This window comes from Alosa sapidissima, chromosome 7 (genome assembly GCF_018492685.1).
Source record: "Alosa sapidissima isolate fAloSap1 chromosome 7, fAloSap1.pri, whole genome shotgun sequence".
In the NCBI taxonomy this organism is placed as follows: domain Eukaryota; kingdom Metazoa; phylum Chordata; class Actinopteri; order Clupeiformes; family Clupeidae; genus Alosa; species Alosa sapidissima.
Genome location: NC_055963.1, coordinates 18,838,869 through 18,860,777, shown reverse-complemented (window position 1 = coordinate 18,860,777; position 21,909 = coordinate 18,838,869). Strand labels below are relative to the sequence as shown.

The 21,909-nt window shown below is 39.1% G+C and overlaps 2 protein-coding genes across 13 annotated transcripts in view; both read left to right on the top strand.

The window, feature by feature from the left end:
• rap1gapa (RAP1 GTPase activating protein a) overlaps positions 1 to 15,876 on the top strand; it is a 113,762-nt gene extending 97,886 nt beyond the window's left edge. For 11 of the 12 annotated variants that reach the window (XM_042098565.1, XM_042098555.1, XM_042098563.1 and 8 more), the window contains 4 exons: positions 294 to 405; positions 722 to 828; positions 4,757 to 4,804; positions 5,398 to 6,964. In XM_042098565.1, the coding sequence (XP_041954499.1) occupies positions 294 to 405; positions 722 to 828; positions 4,757 to 4,765 (228 nt within the window). In that variant the 3' untranslated portion in view covers positions 4,766 to 4,804; positions 5,398 to 6,964. Of the gene's footprint in view, positions 1 to 293; positions 406 to 721; positions 829 to 4,756; positions 4,805 to 5,397; positions 6,965 to 15,581 lie in introns of those variants that run through there. The other variant, XR_006032924.1, reaches the window with a different exon arrangement.
• Positions 15,877 to 18,018: 2,142 nt separating this feature from the next.
• On the top strand, positions 18,019 to 21,236 carry aurkaip1 (aurora kinase A interacting protein 1). The gene is made up of 4 exons (XM_042098572.1): positions 18,019 to 18,153; positions 18,679 to 18,780; positions 18,886 to 19,349; positions 20,928 to 21,236. Exons 2-4 carry the CDS (start codon positions 18,729 to 18,731, stop codon positions 21,027 to 21,029), a joined length of 618 nt encoding a protein of 205 aa, XP_041954506.1. The 5' UTR covers positions 18,019 to 18,153; positions 18,679 to 18,728; the 3' UTR covers positions 21,030 to 21,236.
• Positions 21,237 to 21,909: the final 673 nt, after the last annotated feature.

Sequence of the window (21,909 nt, the reverse complement as noted above, 5' to 3'; positions counted from 1 at the left end):
TTTTGTTTGTGTGTGTGTGTGTGTGTGTGTTTGTGTGTGAGAGATAGAGAAAAAACTGAAGGAGAAAGAGAGATAGAGAGAGAGAGAGAGAGAGAGAGAGTGCTAAACTATTTTATAGTCTTTTTTTGTTGCTCGTCTTGCGGGGGTGGCTTTTTGTCTGTCTCTGCCACATGTGCATGTGTTTGCATATGTTTAAATGTTGATAGAGCAAATGAGTGCACTCTACCTTCTCTCTGTGATATAGTCCCTCTGGTTTGACTGTCTTTGTGTGTGTGTGTGTGCGTGTTCTGCAGGAGAGCCTGTCATCTGCTGGGACGCCACATAAGAGGGACTCATTCACATACAGCACATGGCTGGAGGACAGCGGGAGCAGTACCAACACGGCCAGCAGGGGGAACTCTCCTGGTACAGCAGCACAGTTTAGCCTAAAAATTATTTTACAGCCACTGATCACAAAAGCACACACAAAATCCATACACCTCAACTCAACTAGCATGGCCAAATGGCTTACTGACATAATCTTATTTCAGCATACAACCATTACAATGTATGGCAATAAGAGTAAGGTAAGGTAATTAGGTAAATTTAGATTGATATGATAATGGGGCAGTTGGTATAGCAACTTGAGCTAGGTGGAACCGATTGTTATTGGGGGTCCTCTTATGTTATTTTATGTCATATAGGCTGATTAGGGTTTCTTCCTTTGCCTGTGTGCATGTAGCATCCAATAGGAATCAGCCTCCTGAGGCTGGGAAGGGCCCCGATGCCAAGACAGATGTTCGCATCAAACTGGAACGACCACACAACCACAAATCGCCATCGTCATCAGTGAGTAGTCGGCCCCTGAGTACACATTACAGCCTCAGAGAGGACTGATGTGAGCTTTTGTGTCAACGCCACATTCTACCCACACTAGACTACTGTACAGTATATATGCATTTAGACTATATATGCTATATACACACACTGTATATATATATATATATATATATATGCATTTAGACTATATATGCAATATACACGCACTGTATATATATATATGCAGGTAGACTATATATGCTATATACTGTACACGCACTGTATGTATGCATGTAGACTATACAGTGCATACGGAAAGTATTCACAGCGCTTTACTTTTTCCACATTTTGTTATGTTTCAGACTCATCTTAAAATGGGTTCAATTCATTTTTTTCTCATCGATCTACACATAACACTCCACAAAAAACAGGTGTTTGGAGTGTTTTGTAAATTTATATAAAAAAAGAAGGTAACCAAGGATCCAATGGTCACTATGAATGAGAAGGACAAACATCAGTGCATCACTCCACAAATCAGGCCTTTATGGTAGAGTGTACAGATGGAAGCCATGTTTTGCCGGGAGTTTCCCAAAAAGCACCTGAATGACTCTCAGATCATGAGAAGTAAAATCATCTGGTCTGATAAAAAGACTGAACTATTTGGCTACAATTCCCAACGGTGTGTGTGGAAGAAACCAGGCACTGAGCTGCACTGATGTTTGTCCTTCTTTACGCTTCTCTCATCCTCTGAAAGGAACTCTGGATCTCATTCATAGTGACCATTGGGTCCTTGGTTACCTGTCTGACCAAGGTCCTTCATCCCGGATTACTCAGTATGGCTGAGCGGCTAGATCTAGGAAGACTGTTGGTTGTTCCAAACTTTTCCATTTGAGAATGATGGAGGCTACTGTGCTCTTGGGCACTTTCAATGCTGCAGAAATTTTCTTGTATCCTTCCCCAGATCTGTATCTTCACACAACCCTGTCTCGCAGGTCTACGGACAATTCTCTTGACCTCGTGGTTTGGTTTTCACTCTGACATACACCATCAACTGTGAGACCTTATATAAAGAAATGTGTGTCTTTCCTAATAATGTCCAGTGAATTAATTTAGGCACAGGTGGACTCCAATCAAGTTGTAGAAGCATCTCAAGGACCATTGATAGAAGTAGGATGCACCAGAGCTCGATTACAGTACAAGCGTCATAACAAAGTGTCTGAATACTTTTGTAAAAATTGAATATTTCAGTATATTTATTTTCAATATTTTTTTTTTTATAAATATCCAAAACACTCCAAACATCTGTTTTTTTGTGGAGTGTTGAAGTATTGTGTCTATATTAATGAGAAAAAAATGAATTGAATCCATTTTAAGATGAGTCTGAAACATAGCAAAATGTGGAAAAAGTGAAGCGCTGTGAATACTTACAGTAAGCACTGTATATACTATATGCACACACTGTATACATGCATGGCCACCCCTGATTTGTCAGTGTCCCATTCCCTTGTCAATGTAGCACCTGTGTTTGTATGTACATTTGTGTTTGTGTGTATTTGAACTGACAGTCACCACAATGGCTTTATCATCTACTTAGAGACTGCAGGAAGTTCAGCCAGGCTTCAGCTGTTGTGTTTGTTTCTATGTCCTAACCACCATCCATGCACCATTTATCGAGAAGTGAAGCATGCTTTTCAAATTTAGACAAAATAATATAAACCACTTACTGTATGAACGTACTGTGTGTTTAGCTGCATGTGTGTGTGTATGGCTGTGGAGTCTGTGCTGTCTGTGTTATTTATACTAGTGCAGTGCCCGTTCAAACATGCCATTCCTGAAGAAAACCTGTAGCCCAATTACATGCCCACAGGTATGCCTGCTTTAAAAATAGGATGATAGGGAAACATCATTCCAGCTTTATAAGCATTCAATAATGAATACTGAATATTATAATATATTACCCTATAATTAATGTGGCCTCTAATACATGTGTAATAAATTTAGGCATGGCTGCATGTGACATTTCTACTAATCAGAATGACATAAGCCTAACAACAGGGATGCACGATATATCGGCGGCCGATATATTATTGGCCGATAAGTGAAAAAATTAAAATATTATTATCGGTCCGATAACAGAATTCTGGCCGATAATTTGCGCCGATATTTTTTAAAGTCCTAATTTAGGCCTATGTAAGGTCCGTCTGGCTACAATGAGCTACTTGAGCTTTTTCCTTAATATAATGTCAGCGGTGTTAATGTATTTCACCACTCTAACAAAATCTGTGGATATGCGTTCATTTGGGAATCTGTGCATCTCAAAATCCTCTCGTGAATGATCCGCCATTTAACCTTACCAGAGCGGAGCTCAGCCCTATCTAGAGTCGTCTTGTTTCTGATGTGTTTGCACTTTACCGCGCTGGTCGGGGAAACAAATAAACAAACTCGTTAGTGGGACTAGTAGCCTACATAAGTAGACCTAGTTCTAAGTTGTGTTTTAGTATTATATTTGCATTACTTTAGCTTGGGTTTTATATTATTACCTAGACATATGCTAACCATTCCTGCTTCAGTTCCAGACAGGTCATCATAATAAGTTATTAAAACCTTCGGGGCTAACCCCTTTCATTTCTGCTGCAGCAGGTTGTGCGCAACAGAGTAGACAGACATAAGATACAGTCTGAGGAGTTGCAGCTTTATTCAGTTACCCGCAGTTGAAACTAAACCTAAGTTTCCCTCACAAACTCTGATTTGGTCGCTATACTGTAGCTTACTCCCAGCTGAGCCGTTCATGAGTGTTTAGTCCTAAATGAAAACGATTCATACTCTCTAGCCACTCACTCGCAATTCACTGACGTCAGGTTCACTTAAAGGAGCCACACATACTGTAGGGCTAGGCTACTGTTATGTTGACTGCTGTACTATTGAGGACTATTATGAGTTCTGTCCATCATTTGGTGGTAGGTAAAATTACTGCAATAAAATTATGCTTATTAAATGCTTTCCCCAAATCACTTTTCACAATTTTTTTTCAAGAGTAATGTTATCGGTTATCGTATCGGTATCGGCCACAACAAACCAATAAATATCGGTTATCGTTATCGGCCCTAAAATTCCATATTGGTGCATCTCTACTAACAACTGTTTTGAGTTAAGGCTAAATGTGTATTAAGCTTACTGAATAACTTCCTAATACTGAAGACAAACCATTTTGTGGAATGATGCATCATTGTTTAAAATTTGCAACAATGTGACTCAAAAACAGTCTTTAGCATAAGTGACGTCGCTCAGTCTGCCACTTGTTGTTGTCTAGCTATGTGGCATTAGCCTATCGCTCGTTTTAATTTGGGACCTTGCAGTCGGAATTGTCGTTTGTTTAGTCAAAGTCTCAAGTCCAAAGTAGCCTGGGCTATTCGAAGCGTCAGTTTATTTATTGCACATACTTTTATTTTGAGTGCTCACTACATACCCGTGTTTGTTGGCGTGTTGTTGCAAATCCGCGCAATAATTTTATGCAAGCAAACTGCATACAGGGAGTCTTTATTGTTGAGGTCAGACATGATAATCATCTTGCATTTAAACCCACAAGCGGTTCCCGAGTAATCCATTTTTTAAATTGCGACTGACTATCAGACTTAGCTGTCAGTACACGATCCATGGGGTGGAGCTCCCCTGAAACTGGTCCCCTTGGAATTGGAAACAGTGCAGTGCAGTGATAAACATCCTACGTAAATAAGCATATTTTGAAATATGCGTACAACAATCTTCAAAATCGAGAGTGCACACCTTTGTGCCACTCGCGAGCCACATACGAAATCTTAGGTCAGTCTGACAAACAGTCAGCAAGATATGCGTGCCACAGACATACAGACACACAGACACACAGACGCTTCTTGCTTTATAGATAGATCTATATTTTATATATCTGTGTATTTTTCTGTGCTCTCTCTGTCCTGTGTAGAACTGCTAGCCTCTCCCACCCGATTGCTTCATGGATGTCCTTCCACAGGTCAGCTCCCTCCCATACCCAGGCCTCTCTTTCTGTCAGGGGAGGTCTAAATATTATGTAGCTTCTTGCAGATCACATTTACTTCAATAAATGTGATGTTAGTGTGGCTCAGTTGATGCACGTGCTTCTGCAGATGTTGCACCTTCTGATCTGTGCTTTATGTAGCCTCAATAACGATTGGTCAGCCGGTCTTATGTATACTGGTCAGAGAAACCACGGTTGTGGTTCTTACATGTTCCATTTGTGCGGTACTTTGGTCACTTTCTACTATACTTCTATTTTATAAACCAATTTGAGAGATGGATTTCAAAGATGTCATGACAATATTTCAAGGGTATGAATACAAATACTTTTGATTAGTATTCTGAGCATGGTGTTTTCTGTGTTTTCTAATGCAAAGCAGGGACTAAAAAGAATGAATATAGTCCAGATCACAATATATCTAAATGTATATGTAGCACCAGCCAGCAGGACTCTTTAGTCCAGTTACTGTAATCCTTTCAGACCTGTACTTTATTTGAATGTCAAAGAGAAAAACTATGTGGCACTAGCACTTTATTTCCCATTGAAATGCTTTTCCGCCCTCCCCACAGCATTCCCATAAGAAACACCCCCTCAAGGAGACAAGGCGCGCTCGAGTCTTTGCCGTAACCAATGACGACAACGATAATGAGGAAGATGCCAGCCAGCTGACGGCATGAGAAGCCTGGGTAGACGTGCGTGTCCCCAACTTTAACCCCCCCTCGGGGTTATCATGCGACCTTGACACCATGTGACCCTGTTTCCCCAGCCCTCAGTCGTCCCACTGGCTGAGATGGAGTGGAGAGAGAGAGAGACCTCATGTGCACTGTGCTTCTCTGTTTTTCGTCCTTTCCTTCAGTGGCCTGTTCATTCCATATCATACCTTTCTTTGCCTAAATCTATTTTTTTCCAGGGATTTTTTTTAAATATTTGTTTTTTGGGGATTTTTTTGGAGGGGGGTGGCTCTGTTCTTCTGAAATGCACTTCCTTCCATCCGGTCAGTCTTTGGGATTGATTCTCTCACAGTGAATATGCTGATTATTTATTGTCTGTTGTGAATTTTAATACATTGCACAGGGTATGGTGAAAGAGTGCCATTGGATTTGCCAGATAAGTATAGAAATGAGAGGAAACAGACTTTCTTACCTGAAAGACATGAAGGAAATAATGAGGTTAAACTAAGTAGAGTTTTTTTGCCAGCATTCTGCTTTCTTGAGTCAATTTTTAGAGTCAACTTTAACTCAAATACATATCTGCGATGATTATCAATGATGTGTGTTTAAAATCATGTGTGAATACAAGATCATGGTTGTTTGCGATTGACTGTAACTGGGTATGTTTTTGTCAGTAAGATCGCTGTGGCCATATGTTGATAAGCTAAATTGAAGTGTATATATCAGCAAATCGTGCTTTTCAAAATGTACATTACACTACATGCCAAATCCTAATAGTATCGCGCTAAAATAAAACTTCCTTTGTGTTTGTGTGTTACTGAATTATTCGTCATTCAAAGTAAAGACATGATGTTGCCTTAAATATATATTTAAAATGCAGTTCATAGATCCTTAAAACTACGTCAAGAACAGGCTGTATATCAATCCACTTTCCCTCAGTTCACAGAGAGCTGGAGTCACTATTCAACGTTTAAGATGAAGTATACATGAGGTGTTTCGTTCTCTGCAAAATATCAGAAGTATCGTAGTGATGTCTCGCCATGGCTTGTCACACTGATGAGGTCCTTATGACTTTTGTGATGCTGAAAATGAACCAAAGGTATATCTGGCTTTTCCTCCTTTTGTACAAAACATGAAACTATTTCACCATTCCTCTCTTGTTACACACCACAATACACGCCAGTGTTTTAACATGAACAGATCTCGTAGTGATCCTTCACATGGAGGCTTCCCTGCTTTATGTGCCATCCATTAGACAGATTATGCTAGGATTATATTAGATTTGTGTTTTAAATGTTTTTTTGTTGTTGTTTTTTTGTTTGTTCCCGAAGACCTGCTACTTTTATAATGTATGCCTGTCTCCTACAGGTTTGTGAAGCTTCTAGAGTGTCACTATGTGCATGTAAGCCTTCGCCATGGCAACCAAACCTTAAACGGCCCTTCTCCACAGTTGATAGGCTGATATGAAAAAAGAAATACCTAGTTGTCTTGCATACCAGTGATAATGTCACAACTGCCAAAATACTAATCCTGAGCAACATGTGCAATGTTATGTATGCCCTTAGAGCTTATTTAATGAATTACTAATTTACTTATTTCCAGTCAATGAAATGATGGTCCCACCATTTACTCAGCTGAGAAGTGATGTTGAACTGCCTCGCCATTCAAGTCATGATAGTCCCAGTAAATCCAGATTTAAAAAAAAAAACTCCTTTGAATGTAGCAGATTAATGTATTGGTTTGTGATGGACATTATTGATTGCCCTAATGCTTTAATATTGAACTGCCTTTGTGCTTTGTATGCTTTGGTTATCGTTTGTCTCTTGTTTGGATAATGCCAGAAAATTACATTTTGAGCATAATGTCTCTGTATACCCAGTTGCTTTGCCTGTCAACACAAAAGGGTCGTGCATGCAGGCATGGGTGACGTAAACCAGAGGTTAACCTCTGTGATTCTGAAGTCCTCATCTATTGTAATGTTATTCACAAAAAGGGAGATGGTGAAGAAAAATAGCTTTTAAAACAGAGTATCACTGTTGTTGTTATTATTATTTACTGAATTGTCATTTAATAACTATAAGATTTAGTTATCAAATGTGTCTGTGCCCTTTCATTGTGATCAACTTGTCTGTAATTTATGGATCATTGCCCTGTGTCTTGGATTAACAAAGCACAACATTCATGATTGTAAAACAGGGTATGGTCAGGATATCTAGAAAATATATGAAGCTGCCCTGCATTTACTGCTATTTGTGATTTTTTTTCCCCCTGTAAAATGTTGAACTGTACATAGTGCTTTTTGTATATATTGCAGACAATTAAAATAAAGAAAAGCAAGCATATGATGAAATTATTGAAGGAATGTGTTTTCATAAATAGACAATGCGACCCAAACAACAGGAGCCTGGTTAACACCAGACCGCTGCTCAAATTGCTAACAGGTTAGTCTGGGTTCTCCCAGGCTAAAACAACAGTTCTGTAGTCTAAACAGTCTTCAGGCATCTTATTACCGTGCATGAAAATGATATTGTTCTGTTATCCGAAGTCGTCTTATTATTATTACAGTGCATGAAAATGCACTGTTCTGTTATCCGAAGTCTTCTTCCTATTATTAGGCCTATTATTCGTCTAACCAAAATTTCTGTGTTGAATTCAGCTTCAACCGTTTAATGTTGAAACTTCATTCAAACTTTGTGACGTAGGTCTTGAAAAGGACAGTTATGCAATGTATTTTGTTTTTGTAAACTTTATACTTTTTGAGATATTAACAAAAAACAAGCTTATTTTCCCCCATAGACTTTGGCACTATGACATCACAATGGGTTAAACTATCTATCAACATCCACTAAACAATCTGCAAATCAACATCCATTAAACTTTCTATCCACATCCGTTACACTATCTACATTCAACTTTTAAATAATATACTCTTTCTCAGGCTTTAAGCATACAATCTGGCTCTCTTAAGACTACTGTTTCCTCTGCCCACAATTGTTTCAAAATAAAAGTCCTCACTACAATAATTCAGTATTAAATAATTTAACTATTTAAACAATCCTAGTTGTCATCACCTATGACTCCTGCCAACTGTTTCCTCTTCCCACAACTGTTTCAAAATAAAAATCCTCACTACAATAATTCACTATTAAATAATTTAACCATTTAAACTACTCAACTATTTAACTGTTCAGCCATTCCAACCATCAGTTATCATCAACTATAACTCCTATGACTCCCGCCAACTGTTTCCTCTGCCCACAACTGTTTCCAAATAAAAGTTTGTTTTTGCATTTTATGTTAATAGCCTATATGTTTCGCATTTTCATGCACTGGTAATTCCTCAGAATGACATTTTCTAGTTTGACAATAATTTGCTGCAGAATGAATGTGGTTCCTCCTTTACTGCCAAAAATCTTCCAACTAATAATTTATCTCCCTAACAAAGAAAATCCAGATTGCCTAGGCCAGTGATCTCAGCTGGTGTGCCGTGAGGCAAAGTGAGGTGTGCTGTGGAATTTTGAGCAACAAATGTAATTTTACATGCGTGTGTGTAAATAATAAGTGATGTGCCTTGCCGTTTTAGTTTGACCCTTGGTGTGCCTTACCTTAGCCCCCAAAAGGTTGACAAGGCCTACTAGACTAGGCTGTCTGGTGTCAAATTTAACGTCTATTTACACTTATTCATCACATGTATAGGCTTGCTACAAGCACCAAGCACCTACATTTGTCTCACTTATTGAAACAGCCTACTTCATGCTTTGCTGTCCAGTTCTTTAAATATAAAAAGTCATTTCACCATTACTCTCTGGTTACACACTAACACACGCCAGTGTTTTTAACATGAACAGATCTCGTAGTGTCAGTCCAGTCCATCACATTCAATACTTGACAGTATCGACATAAGAGTGACATGACAGTCATGAACATATATGACACTGTCATGACACATGAACCCTAATCCTAACCCTGACTCTAACCCTAAACCTAATCTTAACCCTAATTTGTTATGACAAAAAACGAATGTCTATGTCATAAACGTAAGTAAAGTGTAACCAAACTTTATCCCCGAGGGGCAATTTTCCCTATGCAGGCATAGTGACATATAAGACATAACAAGACACATCACAACAAATAAGACAGGACAAAAGAAAGAACAGGACAGACAGGAGTGTAAAGGGAAGGGGGGGGGTTTAGTCCCAGGAGATGAAGGAGGAGGGGGCTGGGAGCATATTCAAGTTCAAAAGGTGAATAGCCTCTGTTGAAGCCATTTCTATGGAATGTGGAATGGAAAGTTTCTTTTGTAAGAACTGAGAAAACCTGTGTTGCAAATGTAATGTAGAAATTGGAATGTAAACAGTTGACCAGTAATTTAAAATTATGTAATTTGATTGGCTGTTAGATTTAGTATAAAATAAATAGAACCCCGCGAAACAGTCAGAAGCCACTGGACTTTGGAGCAACACAGTCTTTTGACCTACACAGAACAGAACATTCATACGGGAACTACACAGAACAATTAGAACATTCATACGGGAACTACACAGTTAATCTAAGAAAAGTAAAGATCCTAAGTTTTTTTATGCTTTGTGATTTGAAATTCATAAGTAAACAGACAAACGAAGAACTTTTGATTCAAGACTTTTATTTTATAACGTTTTGTGTTGAGTACAAAAGAACTTTGAGGTCATAGGCTAATGAGTCAGTTTGCTGCACTTACAGCCTATGTAAAAAAAAGTCTATGTAGGACATGGGTAGAGTCTTCTAAGATGCAGTTGGCTTTCCTTAATGTTGCCTTGCCTTGCAATGATGTCAGAGACTGAAGAGGGTGGCCAATGATTGTAGAACATGTGTTCACAATGCTCTGAAGGTGTTTATTGTTTTTGATTGAGAGGGAGTGAAACCAGCAAGGTCAGTACACTTTCAATAAAGGAGGTGTAAAAAATGCTGAGAAGCATGAGAAACATGGAGAAGACTTTCCTGTTCTATGTGCCATCCATTAGACAGATTATGCTAGGATTATGTTAGATTTGTGTTTCAAATGTTTTGTTGTTGTGTTGTTTGTTCCCAAAGACCTGCTACTTTTGTAATGTATGCCTGTCTCCTACAGGTTTGTGAAGCTTCAATGCAAAACGAGACGCTTCTATTGTGTCATATGTGCTTGTAAACCTTCGCCATGGCAACCAAACCTTGAATGGCCCTCCACAGTTAGGCTGATATGAAAAAAAGAAATGCCTGGTTGTCCTACATAGCAGTGATAATGTCACAACTGCCAAAATACTAATCCTGAGCAACATGTGCAATGTGCCCTTAGAGCTTATTTAACAATGAATACTAATTTACTTATTTCCAGTCAATGAAATGATGATATTTACTCAGCTGAGAAGTGATGTTGAACTGCGCCACCATTCAAGTGTCATGATGATAGTCCCAGTAAATTCAAATGATTAAAAAAAACTCCTTTGAATGTACTGTATTGGTTTGTGATGGACATTATTGATTGCCCAAATATTTTAATATTGAACTGCCTTTGTGCTTTGTATGCTTTGATTATCGTTCATGTCTTTTTTGGATAATGCCATGAAATTAAATTTTGAGTATAATGTCTCAGTATATCAGTTGCTTTGCCTGTCAACACAAAAGGGTTGTGCATGCGGGCATGGGTGACGTAAAACAGAGGTTAACCTCTGTGATTCTGAAGTCCTCATCTATTGTAATGTCATCCACAAAAAGTGAGATGGTGAAGAAAAATAGCTTTTAAAACAGAGTATCATTGTTGTTGTTATTATATTATTATTTACTGAATTGCCATTTAATAACTGTAAGCTTTAGTTATCAAATGTGTCTGTGCGCTTTCATGGTGATCAACCTGTCTGTAATTTATGGATCATTACCCTGTGTCTTGGATTAACAAAGCACAAAACTCATGATTGTAAAACAGGGTATGGTCAGGGTATCTAGAAAATACAATACTGTACATGAAGCTGCCCTGCATTTACTGTTATTTGTTTCCACTGTAAAATGTTGAACTGTACATAGTGCTTTTTGCATATATTGCAGACAATTACAATAAAGAAAAGCAACCATATGATGAAATTATTGAAGAAATGTGTTTTCATAAATGGACAATGTACCCCAAACAACAGGAGCCTGGTTAACACCAGACCGCTGCTCAAATTTGCTAACAGGTTAGTCTGGGTTCTCCCAGGCTAAAACAGTTATGTCTGAACAGTCTTCAGGCATCTTATTTGAAAATGGTTTGCTTCAGAATGGATGTGATTCCTCCTTTACTGTCAAAAAATCTTCCAACTAATCATTTATCTCCCTAACAAAGAAATCCAAATTGGCCAGTGATCTCAGCTGTGCCATGAAGCAAAAGTGATGTGTGCTGTGGAATTTTAAGCAACAATTGTAATTTTATACAAGCTCATGAAATGGGCTATAGGGGTATTTTTTAATGAATAAATGACCCAGCGTAGTCTTGGAGTGGAAGAAGCTCAGTCGACATCATGTGAGCATATGCCTATCGGCTGTTATCTCACCTTATCAACACTGTACAGAAAAAATATGGGCATAAGGATGAACACCCCTGTTATAGTCTATAATAATGTATGTGACATACTTTCAATTCATTGTAGCCTATATAAGTGTGTGCAAATAATAAGTTGTGTGCCTTGGCGTTTTAGTTTGAGTTGTAGTTAGTTTGTGCCTTAGCCCCAAAAAGGTTGAGAAGCTCTGGCCTATAGACTGTCTGGTGGAAAATGTCACACCTATTCTATTCATCACATGTATAGGCTCACTACAAGCACCAAGCACCTATTTTTGTCTCACTTATTGAAACAGCCTACTTCATGCTTTGCTGTGCAGTTATTTATATAAAAAGTCAAAAATGTGGGTTCACTTAGAAATGTCCACTCTATCATAGAGAGAATACCAGCTGAGATCAGTTACATTTTTTTTAATCAGTGCAGCAGTTTTCAGATTAAATTGTGTGCTTACATAATTGCAAAAGAGTTCTCCAATGTTTTTCTCCCTTTTGAAATTATATCAGATTAGTAAACAGAATATGCCTTTGGAACATTGGATGAATGGTTGCTGATACATGTAGATATTGCATTAAAGATCCGCCATTTCTTTCTACAACAGTCGAGAACCCTTTTGCAATTATGTAAGCACATAATGTTATCTGAAAACTGCTGCTCTGATTTAAAAAAAAATATCAGAGCAGCAGTTTTCAGATTACATTATGTGCTTAGTTACATAATATCTATAGCCTATGTCTGGTCTATCTGCAAGAAGCCATAGACAGTAAAATAAAGAAGTAGACTAGCCCATCCATGGGGAATAACTTAATGAACAGCAAGCTGGTCGCGGGAATGTTTTACTGTACGGACAGGAAGTTGTCGCCTTCAGCTGTCACATTTAACATTAAAAGCCCACCAGCTATCCGTGTAGTAGATAGCTTAGCTACCGAGTAGCTTTGGTTAGAAAGATAGCTTTGGTTAGAAAGGTAGAATACCGAAGACGTTTTTCGAATACCCTCAAAATGGCCAGAAAAGGAGAACTTTCTTCAGAAACTCGACAGTCTATTCTTGTTCTGAGAAATGAAGGCTGTTCCATGCGAGAAATTGCCAAGAAACTGAAGATTTCCTACAACGGTGTGTACTGCTCCCTTCAGAGAACAGCACAAACGGGCTCTACCGAGAATAGAACGAGAAGTGGGAGGCCCCGGTGCACAACTAAGCAAGAGGACAAGTACATTAGAGTCTCTAGTTTGAGAAATAGACACCTCACGGGTCCTCAACTGGCAGATTCATTAAATGTTACGCGCAAAACGCCAGTCTCAACGTCTACAGTGAAGAGACGACTCCGTGATGCTGACCATCTAGGAAGAGTGGCAAATAAAAAGCCATATCTGAGATTGGCCAATAAAACGAAAAGATTAAGAGGGGCAAAAGAAAAGAATGCTGGAGGGAGAGGAGGGCAACGCTCCCCTCAGCTGCAAGAATGTGCTGGAGATCCGACGACGGAAGATGAACAGCCACAAGTACAAGAAGCTGCTGAAGTGCACCGAATTCCTGAGGAGGAGAGTGAAAGAGGGCCGACTCCAAAGGAAACAGGTAGGCTGAGTGCAGTGTGTTTTCATGGCGCAGACTTTACTTTAACAGATTGTCTTGATCCGTGTTTTAAAGAGAAGGCAAGCTCCAGTCAAATAACGGAATGCATGTCTTCGCCAAAAATGACCAAATACGATGTTATATTAATAATCCAAATGAACGTCAAACTTTGAAATATAGTCTGAAATGGGATGTTATTATCATTGAGACAACAGGGGTATACAAAAAAATCCGATTGTAGCTTACAGCAGCCGACTATTTAGGTTAAATTTATAACGTTGTGGACGGCCACCAAGCGTCTTCTGCCTCACGGCTGCGCGCGCATCTAGTTTTGTTGGTAAACGGGAAACCCGTGTATACCGAAGACGTTTTTCGAATACCCTCAAAATGGTCAGAAAAGGAGAACTTTCTTCAGAAACTCGACAGTCTAATCTGAAATGCTGGCGTATTGATAGATTTAGTACCAACTTGATTGGGCTAGATCAGGGTATAAACGTAGGCTACACTACTGGTCAAAAATGTGGGGTCACTTCATTCCACTCCACTCCATTATAGACATAATCTACCAGCTGAAATCAGTTGCATTGTTTTTTGTTTTGTTTTTTAAATCAGGGCAGCACTTTTCAGATTAGGCTACATTATGTTCTTACACAACTGCAAAAGGGTTCTCGACTGTTGTAGAAAGAAATGGCTGACCTTTAATGCAGTATCTACATTGCCCATTATCAGCAACCATTCATCCAATGTTCCAAAGGCACATTCTGTTTACTAATCTGATATCATTTTAAAAGGCTAACTGAGAAAACATTGTTACATTAGCACATAATGCTAATCCGTTTAAACTCCAGTTAAAAGACTGGCACAGTTCTGAACTTTCCTGCCAATACTGGTTTATGACGTCAACTGCTACATCTCAATTTTTTTTTTTTTAATCAGGGCAGCAGTTTTCAGATTACATTATGTTCTTACATAATTGCAAAAAGGTTCTCCAATGGTTTCTCAGTTAGCCTTTTAAAATGATATCAGATTAGTAAACAGAATGTGCCTAATGTAATCTGAAAACTGCTGCCCTGATAAAAAAAAATGCAACTGATCTCAACTGGTATTCTGTCTATAATAGAGTGGAATGGAAATTTCTGACCCCAAAATTTGACCGGTAACTAACTTTTTGGCTTGTCTGCCAATGGCAGGTTAACAAACAAAAAATTGCCGGCCAAAATATTAAAAAGATCTACAGTAAGACCTAGACCTAATCTAAATCTATGTTGCTGCCCTGTCCTTGATCGTTTTCTTCTGAGAACATTTAGAGATGCATTGGCTACTTTAGGTAGTATAGGTCTAGTCCCTCAGTATTAGGTTTATAACACAGCATTTAGTTAGATTAAGCCCAACTGCAGAACATAGGTGTGAAAACTAAAAATGTTTCCTTATCAAATCAGCTCTGCTGGTCTTCTTTCTATTACCCTTCATGACTTTTTCATGTAATTAGTTTATTGATGAAATATTGATGCCTTTGCCTTTGATCGTTGTTCTTCACAGTCCCGCTTTGAGAAAGATCTTACAAGAATCTGGAAGAAAGCTGGATTGAAAAAGGCACCAGAAGGATGGACTATGTCCAAAATTTTCACCAAACAATATTAGCGTTGGAAAGGACCTCACTGGCAAACATGCAGATCATGTGGTTGTACTTGACTTGGGCGGCAGTCCCCCGTCCTCCTGTCACCCAACGGGAGAGTGGAGAGAGAGAGAGAGAGACCTCATGTGCACTGGGCTTCTCTGTTTTATGTCCTTTCCTTCAGTGGCCTGTTCATTCCATGTGGTTCCTGTCTTTGTCTCAATCTATTTTTCCAGAGATTTTCTATTTATTATTTATTATTATTATTTTTGTTTTCTTTCTTCTGAAGCGCACTTCTGTCCATCCGGTCAGTCTTTGGGATTGATTCTCTCACAGTGAATATCTATACTGAGGTTAAACTAAGTAGATTTATTTTGCCAGCATTCTGCTTTCTTGAGTCAACTTTTCCTCAAATACATATCTGCAATGATTATCAATGATGTGTGTTTCAAATCATATGTGAATACATGTTTTTTTGCAATTGACTGTATGTTTTTTGTCAGTAAGATCGCTGTGGCCATATGTTGATAAGCTAAATTGAAGTGTATATATCAGCAAATTGTGCTTTTCAAAATGTACATTACACTACATGCCATACGTACCAAATCCTTATAGTATCGTGCTAAAATAAAACTTCCTTTGTCTTTGTGTGTTACTGAATTATTTGCCATTCAAAGTAAAGAAATGATGTTGCCTTAAATATATATTTAAAAAATGCAGTTCATAGAGCTTTAAAACTAGGTCAAGAACAGGCTGTATATCAATCCACTTTCCCTCAGTTCACAGAGAGCTGGAGTCACTATTCAACTTTTAAGATGAAGTAGACGTGAAGTGTTTCGTTCTCTGCAAAATATCAGAAGTATCGTAGTGATGTCTCACCATGGCTTGTCACACTGATGAGGTCCTTAAGCAGGCCTACCATGACTTGTGATGCTAAAAATGAAACAAAGGTATATCTGGCTTTTCCTCCTTTTGTACAAAACAAGAAACCATTTCACCATTCCTCTCTTGTTACACACCACAACACACACCAGTGTTTTAACATGAACAGATCTCTAGTGACAGTCCAGTCCTTCACATGGAGGCTTCCCTGTTTTATGTGCCATCCATTGGAGAGATTGTTTTTTTTTGTTTGTATCCTAAAATCTGCTACTTATAATGTATGTCTGTCTCCTACAGGTTTGTGAAGGTTCTACAGATGTCATGCAAAACGAGACGCTTCTAGTTTGTTTAGAGTCTCTTCTAGGCTTGTAAGCCTTCGCCATGGCAACCAAACCTTAAACGACCCTCCTCCACAGTTAGGCTGATATGAAAAAAGAAATAGCCTACCTGGTTGTCTTGCATACCAGTGATAATGTCACAACTGCCAAAATACTAATCCTGAGCATCATGTGCAATGTGATGTATGCCCTTAGAGCTTATTTAACAATGAATGAATTACTAATTTATTTCCAGTCAATGAAATGATTATCCCACTATACTCATCTTAGAAGTGATGTTGAACTGCCTTGTCATTCAAGTGTCATGATAGTTCCAGTAAATCCAGATTATTAAAAAAAACTCCTTTGAATGTAGCAGATTAATGTATTGGTTTGTGACAGACATTATTGATTGCCCTAATGCTTTAATATTGAACTGCCTTTGTGCTTTGTATGCTTTGATTATCGTTTGCCTCTTGTTTGGATAATGCCAGGAAATTACATTTTGAGCATATAGTGTCTCAGTATACCCAGTTGCTTTGCCTGTCAACACAAAAGGGTCGTGCATGCAGGCATGGGTGACGTAAACCAGAGGTTAACCTCTGTGATTCTGAAGTCCTCATCTATTGTAATGTCATTCACAAAAAGGGAGATGGTGAAGAAAAACAGCTTTTAAAACAGAGTATCACTGTTGTTGTTGTTATTATTATTTACTGAATTGCCATTTAATAACTGTAAGCTTTAGTTATCAAATGTGTCTGTGCCTTTTCATGGTTATACAACTTAGATAGATAGATACTTTATTGATCCCCAATTCAAAACTTGTCTGTGATTTATGGATCATTGCCCTGTGTCTTGGATTAACAATGCACACAATTAATGATAATACAACAGGGTATGGTCAGGATATCTAGAAAACACATGAAGCTGCCCTGCATTTACTCTCATTTGTGATTGTTTTCCCTGTAAGATGTAGAACTGTATATAGAGTTTTTTTGTATATATCGCAAATAATTAAAATAAAACACACACACACACACATATTACAATAATTACATAATGCCTGGTCTATCTACAAGAAGTAGCTGGGCAATTCCACAGAAAATTGACTTTCTGTCACATCCATAATGCAAGGGATGGATTACTGAACGGGCCTACAGGGGGTCAGGGGGCCCTGAAGCCCAAGCCTTTGCATGGAATCATTGCCTCAATATCAACAAGTCAGGATGTAGGCTATGAATCTGATTGAATTTAGTATTGGCCATCCCCAAAATGCACCAGAATACAGGAAATCACATCAAACAATTTTAAAAAATTCTGGGGGAGGACCCATAAACCCCCCACCCACATATACAACAATTAGTGGGGGGCCCTTAATACATCTGGGCCCAGGGGCCCGAAAGTTCATAATCCGCCCATGCATAATGCCAGTGAAATGCCTTGGCATTTGTATAATGTGAATGAAAATGCTCAAATTCCATGTAATCATTCACATCATACCATACCATCACATTTTATTGGCGTTATGGATGTTACAAAAAATTTAATTTTCCATGGATTTGCAAAGCTACACTACTAGCCCATCCATGGGGAACAAGTAAATTAACAGCAAGCTGGTCGCGGGAATGTTTTACTGTACGGACAGGAAGTTGTCGCCTTCAGCCGTGTCACATTGAAGCCCACTAGCTATCCGTGTAGTAGCTACGGAGTATCTCTGGTTAGAAAGGTAAGAATACCAAAGACGTTTTTCATTGTAAAGAAGGTATATGTGTATTGGTTTGCTTACCTGTCATTATGTAGATGTTGTATTAATAATCACCATTAGAAATTAGTTTGTTTTGTCGTGAGTAACCAGCTGTAAGCAGAGCCCGTCTACGGACATTCTCTGCTGTAAGTTAACGTAACGTTAGCTAGCAGTAGTCTAGATATTTATCAATGGCTAGTAATGCTGTCTAGGTTGCGATATTAATGCCACGGCTTCCCAAATGATTCCATGATTCCTGAAAACCTCGATGATGGGAAATACGTGTTTTTGTACGATAATCAAGGAAAAAATATTGTATTGGATCTGAATAGACAGACACCTGTCTCGGCTGGTGGTGTAGACTTCGTCCTACAGTAGCTACTTCAGCTTTTTCCCCTCTAAGAATGTTCTTTATATTTCTTTCTCTCTTCTCATTTGAGTTGTTTACATGTAGTTTGCCTAATTACAGATTAGATTTCATTTCATATAGCTGTTTTTTCCCCCCAGGCCAAAGTAACATCACAGATTTGACCCATGACGTCGTGTTAAATTCCATCATGTTTCTATCCAAAGTGGCTGCACGTTTAAGTCTGGTATCCAGACTTAGTGGTATGTATTTGTTCTTTCTTTTGCACAGTTTTGTAACCCCACGTTTTAGACACAACGGATAAGGTTGATTTAGTCAAAGTGTCTCTCTCTCTCTCTGTCTGTTAGGTACCCTTCATCATCAGTCACAGTCCCTTAGCTGTACTCTGGGGCGCTTTCGGCCTGCACGATGCCAGTCTTTTTCCATCACACACCGGCACTTCAATTCGGCAGCAGACAATAAACTCCCTCCTAAGCTCTGGATGCCCTTAGAGCCAGAGCTGGAGGAGGTCCTAGTCCCCCGTAAGCTCGCCGTGTCGCCACTAGAGAGCTGGCTCTCCCTGCGCTACTCTCTCCCCACGCCAGAGGCGGCTCAGCCCCTGGAGGAAGGGAATGTGGTGGTGGAGGCTGTGGTTCTGCCCCCTGCCTCTTACCCTGTGTTGGAGGGAGAGGAGGGCAACGCTCCCCTCAGCTGCAAGAATGTGCTGGAGATCCGACGACGGAAGATGAACAGGCACAAGTACAAGAAGTTGCTGAAGCGCACAAAGTTCCTGAGGAGGAGAGTGAAAGAGGGCCGACTCAAAAGGAAACAGGTGGGCTGAGTGCAGCGTGTTTTCATGGTGCAGACTTTACTTTGACAGCTTTTCCAGTCAAATATGCTGAAATGCTGGCATATTGCTAAAATTAGTACCAACTTGATTGGGCTAAGATCAGGGTATAACCGTACATTTTTGGCTTGTCTGCCAATGGCAGGTCAACAGAAAAAATGGCTGACCAAAATATTAAAAAGATGTAGACCTAATCTAAATCTATGTTGCTGCCCTGTCCTTGATCTTTTTGCATTTTGAGATGCATAGGTAGGCCTAGTCCCTTGTTTCGCTTGTTTCTCCGATTTAGTCTTCCTCCACACGCTGCGACAACATGCCTGCATACGGTCAGATATTACAAATCATAATTTCTGAAGCTTGACGTAACTAACGGGATAAACATGAATTCCCCAAAAAATCAGACTTCATTGCACACAGTTTAAGTAAATTTATCGTCAGTTTAGCCCATGTTTCTCCAATTATACTTCTTCCTCCTATAAAACACCTGCTAGTCAGAACACTCAGATGACACCATGTTCAAAAGCTGTAACTTGCTGAACAACACTAACATTTACCCTATGGGCTCTGCGCACTAGCTTACTTGAAGTCGGCAAACCAGCCGTTGGAAATACAATGTACGCGAGTCTTAATGTCCGTGGGCGGCTCTAAGGTGCACTGCTGTGCCACTCTGCTTGGCTTCAAGTTGTTATAAAAGCGATTTTAGCTTCCACGTTTTCCCTAAAATCGTCAGCCTACATGCAGTGGCTGCACAAAATAAGGAGGGAAGGATTTTCGGTGGACACACGTTTTGGTACAACTGAAGTACTTCTCTAAGGGTGCTTGTTGACAGCGACGTCAACGAACAGGAAACTGGTTTGCCGACTTCAAGTAAGCTAGTGAGCCCATAATAGTGATGTTAAAATTTAACAAGCACGCTTGCTTGCTCCGACTGATCTATCACCGCTGTTTTCCGCAGCAAAAAAGAAAACATCAGGTTTTGCTTGAAGTTGTACCGATGGTAGACAGTGACGGTCATTAAAATAGTTGCAAACTGTAGTCTATCAACGTATGTGATATAGCCAAAGTCTGTATAAACTCTCTGAAGTGGACTTATGTCAGCAACCCTCCAGTGGCGAATGACCATATTTATTTTACTCTCCAAAGCAGATTTTACTCGCATTTGGCAAGCGGCAGGTGCCAATTTTAAAGCCTGTCTAAGATCTATTCATGAAATAGCCTCATTTATCAAAATCACAACTTCTAATGTTTAATTTCTGAGCTTCTAGACAATAATGCTATAGATATCAATGTCATGTTTTGGCCATATTTCCATAAAATAGAAACTTTGCTCTAAATTGTGTCACTACAAGTCTCTCATCTGCCATTCAGTGCATGAACGATTTTGTCTGTAAAGAGATAATGCATCCTATTTTGTTCTGTTCAGTTCCATTTCCTCTAACCTCTAGTGAATGTAAAACCGGCAGCTCTGCTGGTCTTCTTTCTATTACCCTTCATGACTTTTTCATGTAATTAGTTTATTGATGAAATATTGATGCCTTTGCCTTTGATCGTTGCTCTTCACAGTCCCGCTTTGAGAAAGATCTTACAAGAATCTGGAAGAAAGCTGGATTGAAAAAGGCACCAGAAGGATGGACTATGCCCAAGATTTTCACCAAACAATATTAGCGTTGGAAAGGACTTCACTGGACTTGTCAGTAAGCAAACATGCAGATCATCTGGTTGTACTTGACTTATCAGCCTCATCTTGGGACTCCTGATTTGGTTACTCCAGCCGAGACTGATGTGGAATCGGTCCAATGTGGAATGGACTGATCACTGTCTTGTGGGAACGTGCGTTGCAACAACTTAATAAAGAATATGTGAATCAACTTATTTCTGTTTGTTTTTTTGTTTTTTTTGTGTGTGTGTGTTTGTTTGCTTGCATACCAGTGGTTAAAAACAATGTGTCTATGTGTGGTTTTAGCCTCTTGTAAGCAATGTGTCTTTGTTTATCCTTTTCACTATTTCATCCAATAGAGGTCAGCAAAGTGAAGAATTACGAAAGAGAATTGCAAGAGGTGCCAGAATTCACCACTAAAGGAGGGTTTCTCTGGATATGTCAGTAATGAACATACAGCTTCTGTGGATTTGCTCTCCTGCTTTTTTTGATGTAAAACAATACACAAGCCATTCAAGACTATTGGTTTCTTTCTATTGTGTCACTTCTTTGATATCAGGTAAGCCTGCTACCTAAAATCATATCAGCTGTGCTACTCTAAATGCAAGAAATGCCATTTACTCATGGAGCCTTTTCAGCATACATACATTATTGAGTCCTTTCCACATTCATTAAACAAAGATTAGAAGAGAGATCTAGAATCCACAGAGATGCATATCTGTGTATGCTGTCAAACAAGTAGTGAAAAACCATCCCTGTTGATAACCTATGACTGTTGGAAAGAGGTTGAACGTGGTGGCTTGGTGTGAACCACTGCAGTGAGAGAAAGCTGTAGGCGAGGTCAAGTTCAGGGTTATGAGCAAGCCCTTTGAAGTTTAAGAGGCAATG